We start from the raw sequence: 11748 nt of genomic DNA, 5'->3' as shown, positions 1-11748 counted from the left end.
GTGGACCTGGCGACTCCGCTTGACGAGCCCTTACTCACAGAGGCATCCAGCAAGGCAGCTAAGCTCGGTCTGACGGAGCCTTTGGCGTCTTTGAACGCGGTTTGAGCTGGCGAATGTGTTAAAACTGGCAGCCCGCCATAAGTAACCATATTGCTGAACGGCGAGGTTTAAAAAAGGCCCCGGTCATTAGTCTGTTTACGGGCTATCGCTTCAAGGTCCTGGATGCGTGTTGGGGACGTAGAACGAAAGTATGGACATATGGATAATTGTCTATAGCGGTATTTTGCTTATAACAGTTAGTTATATGTTTCGTTTTCTTAAAAAGGTTAAATGGAAGTGATGTAAATGTTTTAAATAGGCAAGTTAGAACTTTGTGATGGTTCTTTCGTCAGTCCAATATCCATGCCGCCTCGACGTGCACATTGGCCACTGCCGCAGCCTTGACGTACTTCAGCCAGCAGTAGTTCGATTATGCACCCTGCTTGTCTCCTGTCTTCCAAGTGACACTAACGCAGCGCAAAGGTCCGGGCAATCCTCTATCGTCGTAAGCGGTATCTGCTTCAAGTCGTCGCCTGGATAATTTGTTCCACACTCCTGCTCGAACTTGATGTTTGAGTCACGCGCCATGTATGTGTTGTTCTTATCATTGAGATAAGGGCAGTTGGTTGTGACCCCTCCATGAACCGACAAAGCCCTGACTGGTAGTGGAATCGATGTAATGGTGGATGTTGCAAGTGAGGTTGAAGATATAGCGCTTAGGGATGTTAGAACCAGATATAAAGACGATAACGATGCTTTCAACCTAGTATATATCAATCAGTCTTGCATGATGATTTAGATAGAAATAGTTTAGCATACTTACGCTTTGCAATCATGTCTTGTTTGTTTGAGCGCCTTGGTTGGCATTCCGGCAACTACTGCCGCTGCAATTGCGCCCAACAAGAAGGCTGCAGCCTGCAGCTGCGTGCCCGACCCAGAATGTCACTTACCTGATGCCACAAACTCGTAATCCGCCTTCAGAGGTGACGTGATCTTGGAGAGGATGCTGGTTGCATGAGGCAAGCTCATGGGCATTGACTTGGCCCTGGTGATGTTGCTGCCCGGAGTGATTCTCCTCCTTGATAGGATGTGCTATTTCAAGGTCGCCGTACTCTGTTGGCATGGTACCGGTTGTGTGTATACCTTGACGAGAGTCGCTCGTGAGGTACACAGGCTCTAGCCAAGGTGTTCAAAGTCGGCCTTCCGGAGCCATTGTTGAGAAGCATCCTCATGTTCAAAAATGGGGATCAAGAATTGGAACAAGAACTGGCATTCTTCATCGGAGGGCAGTACGTTTGAAAGACTAATCCCATGTCCTCATTGAAATGACCCGAGACGGCATGACTTGGTGCCACAATAGTTTTCGACACACAGGAGACGGGCAATTACGTCCCCCGTACTCACACATGCTCACCTGAATTTTTGATGACCTAGGTAGAACAGTCTCGGTTCCTGTATTACTTGGCTTGCTTATTACGTGTCTATTTTGTTTGGTTCTCCCTTCGCTACCATCTAGATGGTATCTAGCAAAGCAAATTGTAGACGTAGTAAGGGGATCTTTCTTCTGGGATTCGAAACGATTATGTTTAGGTTCGAATTGGGATTTAAATTAGCTGACTTCAGTGACCTTCCTCTGCGATCATGACTCAAACCTACTATGTTGATAAAAGAATTCATGTCGTTTGTACTGAGCGGTTTGTCTTTCGATCCTGTCCACCGTCTGACACAGCAGCGACCCGATGGGACGTTTTCGCGATTTCATGAGACTTCACAGCCAGACTCCATTGAGACAAATCGGCTCTGAAACAGGACACACTCATACGCATTCACATAGATGGACATCTAGACTCTCACGAGAATGAGACAACGGCTCAAAGTATTAGCTTCGGGTGGAGTTGGATGCCTCCACCAAGACGTCGTGAGACAGTAATGTAGCGAAGAATGAGGAGCACGTCCAATGCTTCAGTCTCTCGCAATGGACGTCAACGACCGATCTTGAATTTGACCGCGAAGTGAGACGATGATCCCAGCTTCCGAAGTACTTACTGCGTTGTGCTCTGACTTCTAGCCTGGGTACTCTGTGCCTCATTGTATCCGGGCACCTAATGGACCGAGCAAGTCAGCCGCCAAGACAAATCCCTTAACAGGCCAAATGTGACTGTCAGCAAAGGCTTGTCAGCAATCCTCAGCACGCCAATGCTTACATACGTACTCCTCGGACGTGTACGGCAGATTCCGTATAACTCTCATGTTTAAATGATCTTCCGGGCCGAAATGTCAGAGAGCTATCACACCACCTCATTCCCGCGCGCGGCCTAACATCCTACATGTACAACTTCGCCAAAGCTATATGCCTAGCACAACATCAAGCCCACTCCGTCTGGATATCACGGCGACTGCGTTTGTCAATTGGCCTTGTCTACAACTCCAATATGTCTTCAAGACTTGCGGCAATTTATCCCGTGGAGGCTGATAGCGATACGATTTGAATCTCAACGCCCACGCGATTAGATGCAGTGGCCAAAGGAGGACATGACGACCCGTCAGAATCACGCTCTGTTAGGTAAGGCAATTGGCCCGATGGCCCCGGTCGATCGCCAGACCACGGAGCTCTCAGCGATGCTTGTATCGCCGATATGCCATCTAACGGCGTTACCAATGCGGGCATTCCGGAGCTCTCGGGAACTACAATCACGTTCACTATCGCATCGCTGTGTCTGTCGGCAGCCCTCCCCGCTCTAGACCTAACCATTATAACCACCGCCGTTTCCAATATCATGGCATCCCTCCAGTCAATCGCCGGCTATATCTAGGTCGGTTCCGCCTTCATCCTCGGATTCACGGTCGTAACGCCGGTATAGGGCTCCGTCGCAGACCTTTAAAGCAAGAAGCCCATTATTTCACTAGCCCTATCCATCTTTATGACCAGAGGCTTACTTTACGCTCTCGCACCCTATCCCATCGGGTGCTGATGGACAGCACTTTCGCCAAGGGCGGGGTAGAGCCAATAAGGGCTTGCAAATCTATTAAGTTAACCAATAGGGCTGCAGTACCTCTATTTCCTATTAATTTTGGTTGTGCCAGAGGTACCAGCAATCTTTGCTAATACATAACGGTACATTACAATCTAAGCAGCCCTTTCGAGTTGTCTGCCGTCGTTGCCGAGCGATGGCATTCCCAGATATCTCCTTTAAAGCCTTCCTATTACCACAATAGGTACAAGGTTAAGATACCTTTCTTGATCCCTTCCTATGCTGTTCCCATGGAATAGAGGTATTCCTTTTGTCTGTAGCCCGTCTAGCCCTAGGGCCCTCCCTAGACAACGGTGCTGTATTCGTCCACTGGGCCCACTGCTCTACGAGGCTCTGCGGGACGTATTGGAGGAACAGTTCAAGCGGGCTTGCCGGCAGCCCCCGTATCTCTTGGGCCCGGGCCGGCACGTTGAAGGGTCGGAAGGAGCCCGGAGGAACATGCTGAGTTGCCGGAGGTTCGTGGGGCCGGACTGTAGCTGCGTCACAGCGCTCGGGCGTACAGTCTGTATTACAGGCAGCAGTAAGGTCTTCTGGGTGGACCTCAACTACTATACAGCTGCGTATAGAAGTAATAGAAACATTAGATGCAATAGAGGTATCAGAATCACCAGAAGACATCACAGTATCAATCAAAATGGTAATAATAGTGATAATAATAACGTGGTTGATAAGCGAGTGGATCAGACAAGCGAGTGGATCAGCCGACCGCGACCAACATATCTTCCACCCTTCATAGGCGTTACGCCACAATCAAGCATGTCATCACAAAGTAATGAAGGCCAGCTAACCTTAGCGGTTCAGGCTATCAAAACGACACCAAATCTTAGTATCCGAGCGGCATCCCGGATCTACTCAGTACCCTTCTCAACCTTACGCCATCGTCTAAGGGGAAAGTTATCACGACGCGACACTATGCCTAGATCGCGGAATTTGACTACGCTTGAAGAAGAGAAGCTAGTTGAGTATATTCTCGACCTAGATTCCCGATCATTCCCTCCCCGCATTAGAGGTGTGGAAGAAATGGCTAATCGACTGCTCGCCGACCGCAACGCGCCCCCAGTTGGGAAGCGCTGGGCTTCGAACTTCGTCAAGCGACAACCACAGCTCCAGACGCGCTTTTTTCGCAAGTACGACTACAAGAGGGCCCAATGCGAAGATCCAAACGCCATAAACGCGTGGTTTCGCCTTGTGGCGAACACAATCGCGAAATATGGTATTGTGGACTCTGATATCTATAACTTTGATGAGACTGGGTTTATGATGGGCCAGATTGCATCTGGGATGGTCGCCACGAGCGCCGAAAGGCGTTCAAACACGAAAATGATCCAGCCTGGTGACCGTGAATGGGTTACAGTCATTCAGGCCATTAGTTCGTCGGGCTACAGCGTCCCGCCGTATATCATCGTTGCAGGCCAATATCACCTCTCCACCTGGTACACGGAAACCAATCTCCCACGCGACTGGGTCATTGCAACGTCTGACAACGGATGGACAACAAACGAAAGAGGCCTAGATTGGCTCCAGCACTTTGATCGGCATACAAAACTGCGTGCAACTGGCAGTTATCGCCTCCTCGTCGTCGATGGGCATGAAAGTCACCACGCTGCCGACTTCGAGATATATTGCAAGGAAAACAATATCGTCACACTCTGTATGCCGGCCCATTCGTCTCATCTGCTTCAGCCCTTAGACGTTGGGTGCTTTGGGCCACTAAAGACGGCTTATGGTCGACAAATTGAGGATAAGATGCGCCGGGGTAATACGCATATTACAAAGGAAGACTTCTTCCCTGCGTTTCGCGAGGCTTTTGCCCAAGCTATTACGGAAAAGAACATTCAGGGAGGTTTCAGAGGGGCTGGGCTTGTCCCTTTGAGTGCCGAAAGTGTGCTTTCAAAGCTTGATATCAGGTTACACACTCCAACACCTCCAGGATCCCTCCCAACAACACCCCCTGCGTGGACTTCTCAGACGCCAAACAACCCAACAGAAGCATCTTCTCAGTCTGAACTCATCAAAAGGAGGATCTCCCGCCATCAGAATAGCTCACCAACTTCAATTATTGAAGCTGTTGAGCATCTATCAAAGGGGGCGCGTGGATTTATGCACCAGATTGCGTTATTAAGGTCTGAGAACAAAATCCTTCGTGAGGAAAACAACCTACTAAGCCGGCGCCGGAGGGCTAAGAAAACACGTCTCAGACAAGGAGGAAGTCTTACTATAGCTGAGGCTGAGGACCTTCAGTCGCAGAGAGAAGCAACAGCTCAGATCGAGGAGGAAACAGGCCGGAGTAGTGGTCGCCGACCGAGGACCGAGACGGGCCAACGGCGATGTGGCGTCTGTGGGAACACTGGTCATAATGCACGAACATGTCAATTTGCTGAAGAAATGTCTGAAGAAGAGGATCTTAAATAGTTTCAATTGAATTACTTTTCTTAGTGCTGCGTATCGGTCGCAAATGTGCTGTGGTCGCGGTCGGCTGATCCACTCGCTTGTCTGATCCACTCGCTTATCAACCACGTTAGGCAAAAGAGCATAGGGATGAGTGACGTATCGTCAAGTACCCCTTTAAATGCGGGGTAATAGTGGATACATAGTGGGTATTTCATGGTCTTGGCGAAAGTGCTGTCCATCAGCACCCGATGGGATACAAGCGCCCTCATTACGATTCGCGCCGTCTAGGGTATAAGTACCTGTAAGGGGGCGCCGCACGCTCGCCGAATTGGCCCAGCCACACCCTGTGGCTGAGCCCTCGGCGAATCCTCGGCCAAGCGACGGCCAAGCTAAAACTCTGATCTCACGATAGCCTCGTGAGATAGTACGGCAGCCTGCAGGGACAACTCCGCCAAAACCCAGAAGGTGCTGCACATACCCCTCCTGCCGCAAAGGTAACTCCCGTATTAATACATACTACATCATAAATATTACTTAGACCTACTATTTTGATTCGCTGCAAATGGGGCAGGTGCCCCCGGTTATCTAGCCGGCCAGATCCCTGCGATATAATTGGCCCAATTCCTCCTTCACGTGATGTGACGTTGCACACCGCCTGACTAGTTCCGCTGCATCTAACGAAGGCTTCTGCTGGGCATTGCAATAGCCTTCTTTTCCCTACGCCTACTCAACTTTTTGTAAGTAACCCCAACTTTTGCCCAATAGATAATATAATCCATTCTATATGCCCTAAATCTAATACATTACATCTAATCCCCAGGCTAAGGCGATTCATATGCTGCTCTTTTCCACGCGGGCGGTTGCATAGGCAGTTGCGCTGCTGCGCCTGCTAAGCTACTGCATCTTTTTTTTTTCCAGACCTCAGCTGACTTCTGTGAATTTCAGGACACATCCATACGTATCCAGCAGTACGTAAACATAAGCGACAATTTCTTCACAAAAACATTCACTTTTTTCTACACATGCGCACGCTCTCGTACACCCGCACACAGCCCTGCACGTCACCATGAGCCTCATCCCCGAAGAGATCGGTAATGTACAATTGCCTAAGGGCAAGAAACTTCCTACTACGCTTCCAGCGTACCCTGCTGAGCCAAAGCAGGTCACTGCGTTCGCTCTTGCCAGTATGTAATAACATTCACGTATTACAGAACTGTACTCATATATACGACTAGTTGCAGTTAAGAACGCTGGTTCAGCTACCCTCACGCACCTAACCAAGAGCCAGTCCAAGGTACGTGATCCATATAACCCGTTCCAGGAGCTACACACTTTCTTACATAATATCTAGGCCAACAACATGGTCGAGCTTCGCTCCCAGATCAGCGACGGGGTCATGCGCTTCCGCAAGCTTGATCCCAAGCGTTCGCAGAACGCTGAGGCTATCCTCATTCATGTGTACGGAGACGTGAAGGAGGGTGCGGCTGTCTGCGCTGGCTGTATGAAGGGTAACGGTCCCTTTACGAAGTGTATCCAGCTTGTACAGGGCGGTGCTTGCAGCAACTGCCACTACAACAGTGGTGCGAGCAAGTGCACCTTCTGTAAGTTTACGCAACTATAAGTACACTTCTCGAATGTGTAGCTAACTATACAAGATAAGGAGGGTAAGCGCACCAGCACCCCAAGCCTTACGACTCCTCGCAAAGTCAAGATGTCTCGTGCAGAAGCCGACTTTCTCGTAATGATTCGTGGCATTCGACCCAACCAGCTCAAGCTTCTGGGCAATGCCTTGCTGAATGTCGCGGAGAAGCTCGACGATGTCTCTTATGGTACGCCCCCATATACTCCTGTGCACCTTCTGCACCTTCTGCATATATACTTACAAACTCATACAGATCCCGCTAAGAGTGTCGAGATCGTTGAGGTGGATTCTGACTACGAGTAAGCTCGTCTGATTCCATAATTGTACGTCTCTATAAGGTTGATTTTCTTCTCAATTAAGGAGTTTAGCGACCGCACGGAAGCGATCGGAAGTTCAAGTACCCAACGGAACTATGCAACTAGGCGTTTTAGAACAGGTGGTTTCAAGCATGGGTACCATCTTATAACTACATATAGTGGTTTATAGACCCACACTACTTTTGAGTTTTTTCAGGTTTCAGATACCCCAATCTTATCTTTTTGCATACTTTTGTACCGTTCTGTAATTGTCTGTAGAACAATGCCTCGTCCATCAATTAATCTTGAGCCTTTTCGCCAGCTAATCACAGAAAAGTTTGAAGCTGGTTGGAAATATTCTGCAATTATTACTTTCTTATATAAATCTGAATCTATTGAAGTATCCCTTCGAACCTTAGAGCGCCAACTTCAAAGATGGGAACTTCGCCGAGAGATCCGAACCACCTTTTCAGATTCCCTACTCCGCCGCATCTTCGAGTTATTTTTCAACCAACGACTTACCGATAGTAACATACTCAGCGCCTTACAGAACGAGGGGTACCAAATCTCACGAAGTGGCCTGATTGATATCCGAAGATGCCACAAACTATGGCGACGACAATCACAAGAGCAGCTTGCTGTAGCCCATGGGAAAGCAGTTGAGCACTTCCGTACAGCCGAGGACAGCGCCCGCACAGTCCGCAACTTTGGTCGCGAGTTCCTCTATACCTACATGCGACAACAAGGCCACGTAATCAGCCGCGATGCTGTATATGAAGCCTACCGCGAAGTTTTCCCCAACGAAGTACAGAACCGTCTCCGCGAGCTACGATACCGTCGAAAAGGCTACACAACACCTGGGCCTAATTACATTTGGTCAATTGATGCGTACGATAAGCTCCTCCCATGGGGCTTCGAGATATATGCAAGCATTGATGCCTATTCTCGGTATATTGTGTGGTTTTATGTAGGGGTTGAAGCGCATACTGCGCGAGCTATACTAGCCCAATACCTCTATGTAGTGTCGAAACGGGATATTATGCCCTTAAAGGTACGGTCAGACCGCGGCGTTGAGACTGTACTGGCTGCTGGAGGTCATTACTTTCTTTCACAAGACCGTACCAAGAAGAAACCCGAAGCACCAGACCAAAACATACCTATTCAGTTTCATGACTGTTGGATCTTTGGCAAGAGCATCCATAACGTCAAGATTGAAAGCTGGTGGGGACAGTTGTGCCAGGCATCATCAGCACAATGGCGTGTATGTACTTACTTCTTTTTATCTACTTTTACGGATCTATACTAACTTAATAGGAATACTTTGGCCGACTACAACAGCTTGGGTTGTTTAGTCCCAATTCTCTCGCTGATAGGGTTGCAATATTATTCATATTTATGCCCTTAATCCGCGAGGACTTCAAGAGCTTTGTTGAAGTGTGGAATAACCACAGAATTCGCATACAGAAGAGCCGGCCAAATGTTGTTCCTGGGCAACCTTGGCAATTATACCATAACTTTGATAAGGAGACTGCACAGGATTTTGCTTGTGCAGTTGATTCTTTAAAGGTCCAGACTATACTTGACGTATTGGAGTATGACGAGGCAGCTCTGCATAGTTATTTACCGCAAGAGACGTCCCAGCTTTGCAAGCAGCTCCTTGACGGTGTAAATACTTTCACACCAGTTACTCAGTTTGAAGGAGATCAATATCCCCAGGTTGAAGCCTATAACTACTTACGGCACCGCTTGAATCAGCATCAGAGGTCAGGTATTCAGCCAGAAATCTCACTGCTTGAGAGGCAGACAGGTGGGGTTAATTGGGTTAAGCAACGACTACAAGCAAATGGCATTAATGTTGATGAACTTTTACATATGGAGACAGGTAGTTTAGAAGGTAAAGAATGAAATAGCAGTCCATATATCACTTCTTATCATCTTCACCTGTACTCAGGTCCTCAGTTATACCCTTCCCCTTCTTTGTAGCTACATAAATCTCCTCCTTTACTACACTCTCCTTCTTGACTTCATACTCCCTATTAATAACTTGTGAATACCCTCGCTTATGGGAAGTTCCTTGCTTTTTAGTACTCTCTGCTGCTTCCTTTGCCTTAGGGGTAAGCTTTTGCTCAACTCCTGTCTGCGAGCGTGTAGATATAAGTCAAACCCCCCACTTCCTGGCACCCCCCTGTTTCTGGCACCCACAAAAACGCGAAAATCCACCACAACCCAATGCCCACCCCCAACCTCCTTTTATCACAACATTTTCAATTCGCGTCCAAATGGGCTCATCTTTTGCACATACCTTCTTCTATATCTAATGCCTCAATGTACCGAAGATCAGCTTCGTAGGCTCTCGAGGACATCTCAAACGGCAAGAGTCAAAAGAGAGCCTCATTGGAGTATGGGATACCACGATCAACCCTCCAACTACGTCTCCAAGGTGGTCAGACTAGGAAAGTGGCTTTTGCTGACTGGCAGAGGCTGTCTCCTGACCAGGAGAGTAAGCTGGCACAATGGGTTCGCATTCAGGCTTCGCTGGGCCTCGCACCAACGCACCAACAGGTGAAGGAATTCGCAGAGCGAGTTCTGGCTGCTGCTGGGGATACCAAACCACTGGGAAAAGGCTGGATCTATGCCTTTGTGAGAAGGAACCCTATCATTAAGGTTCAGAGAAGTCGTTCTATCGATTCTAGACGCGTTAATGGGGCATCTACTGAGGTCATTAGGAACTGGTTTAAGTTCCTCGCTATCCCTGAGATCAAGGACATCAAACCAGCCAACAGATATAATATGGATGAGACTGGCATCCTCGAGGGTCAGGGAGCTAATGGGTTAGTGCTGGGTATGGCTGAGACGACGTCTGTTCGCAAGAAACAACCTGGGTCGAGGGCATGGGTCTCTATCATTGAGTGTATCTCAGCCTTGGGTAGGGCACTTCGTCCTCTTATCATTTTCAAGGGGAAGACAGTCCAACAGCAGTGGTTTCCATTACATCTCGTTCCATACGATGGGTGGGAGTTCACAGCAACAGATAATGGCTGGACTACAGACTTAACTGCCATTGAATGGTTAGAGAAGGTGTTCATCCCACAGACTATGCCTGAGGCTGAGGGGGAGGCTCGACTGCTGATTTTGGATGGGCATGGGAGTCATACGACGACAGACTTCATGTGGAATTGCTATATTAACAATATCCATTTACTGTTCTTACCACCACACTCCTCTCATGTCCTCCAGCCTCTTGACCAGTCTGTCTTCAGCCCTGTTAAGTCAGCCTATCGGAAGGAGCTCGGTTACTTGTCTCAATGGAACGACTCTACCATTATAGGTAAAAGGAACTTCCTGGACTGTTACCAGAAGGCTCGACTTGCTGGTCTATCAGTCTCGAACATCAGAAGTGGTTGGAAGTGGACTGGTCTACACCCTGTGGCGATGGTTAAGCCCCTGATGAACCCTATGGTGCTACCTGAGCCTCCTGCTAAGCCCACCACACCCAAACCAACTAGTCAGGGCAGAAAGCGATGCCATAATGGTCAACAAACTACCCCTGTTGAGCCATGGGATTCTGCCTCCTCTGCAGTGGTCTGGTCGACACCCAGGAAGCTGGCAGAGCTCAGCGGTCAACTGCACTTATACACCCAACTCGACAATGATACCAGCACTCAACGGCTGCTATTCAGGAAGGTGAAAAAAGGCTTCACAGAGCAGGCCTGGCAACTGGCAGCTGCCCAGCAGCAACTAGCTCACCTGAGGGCTCAAGTTACCAACGCTGCAGTGAGGAAGAGGAAGACTGTTCAAATCGATCCCAACACGAAGTTCGCGAACATCAGGGATATCCATCGGGCTCAAATCGAAGCGGGTGAAAAGGAGGTTATCACGGCTGAATCCAGCGACTCTGAATGCCCTAGTGAGGCTGGCAGCTGTATTGTAGTGGGTGTGGTTGAGGATCAATAGTTAATAGTAATGAGGAGGTCGGGTTGTGATCCCATCGTTTTTGTGGTGCCAGAAACAGGGGGGTGCCAGGAAGTGGGGGGTTTGACTTACCCCTACGACTAGCTGGCCGTAACAGGTGGGCAGCTCGCTTGTCTGGGCAGCTCGCTTATCAAGTACGTTAATTTCTTTTTATAATTATTTATTAGAAATTAGGCTAGTTATATATAGGGTAAAAAGTAGTAGGTTTTAGTGTAAGCCCATCTAAAATAGAGTGGCCAAAGCAGGGGAGTGTCTAAAAGTGGGTGGTTTGACTTAACTAATATTAAACATACATTGAGAAAAGGGGGATGACACTAGAATGCTTAGGCTCTATTCAGATCACAATCCTGGATTGTGGATTTTATGTAAAAACACC

General features: G+C 48.5%; 1 protein-coding gene across 1 annotated transcript; it reads right to left on the bottom strand.

Moving 5' to 3' along the window:
- Positions 1-450: 450 nt before the first annotated feature.
- On the bottom strand, positions 451-2289 carry BDP81DRAFT_450441 (uncharacterized protein; the record flags this gene model as incomplete). Its single annotated transcript, XM_060592528.1, has 7 exons — positions 451-802; positions 863-947; positions 990-1131; positions 1454-1491; positions 1696-1748; positions 2086-2141; positions 2248-2289. The coding sequence occupies 7 exons, from the start codon at positions 2287-2289 to the stop codon at positions 451-453; spliced, it is 768 nt and encodes a 255-aa protein (XP_060444175.1).
- Between the last annotated feature and the right edge of the window lie 9459 nt (positions 2290-11748).

The sequence above is a fragment of the Colletotrichum phormii genome (assembly GCF_030913505.1).
Source record: "Colletotrichum phormii strain CBS 102054 chromosome Unknown BDP81scaffold_12, whole genome shotgun sequence".
Classification (NCBI taxonomy): Eukaryota; Fungi; Ascomycota; class Sordariomycetes; order Glomerellales; family Glomerellaceae; genus Colletotrichum; species Colletotrichum phormii.
The sequence above is the reverse complement of the archived record's forward strand: the minus strand, read 5'-3'. Positions and strand labels throughout refer to the sequence as shown.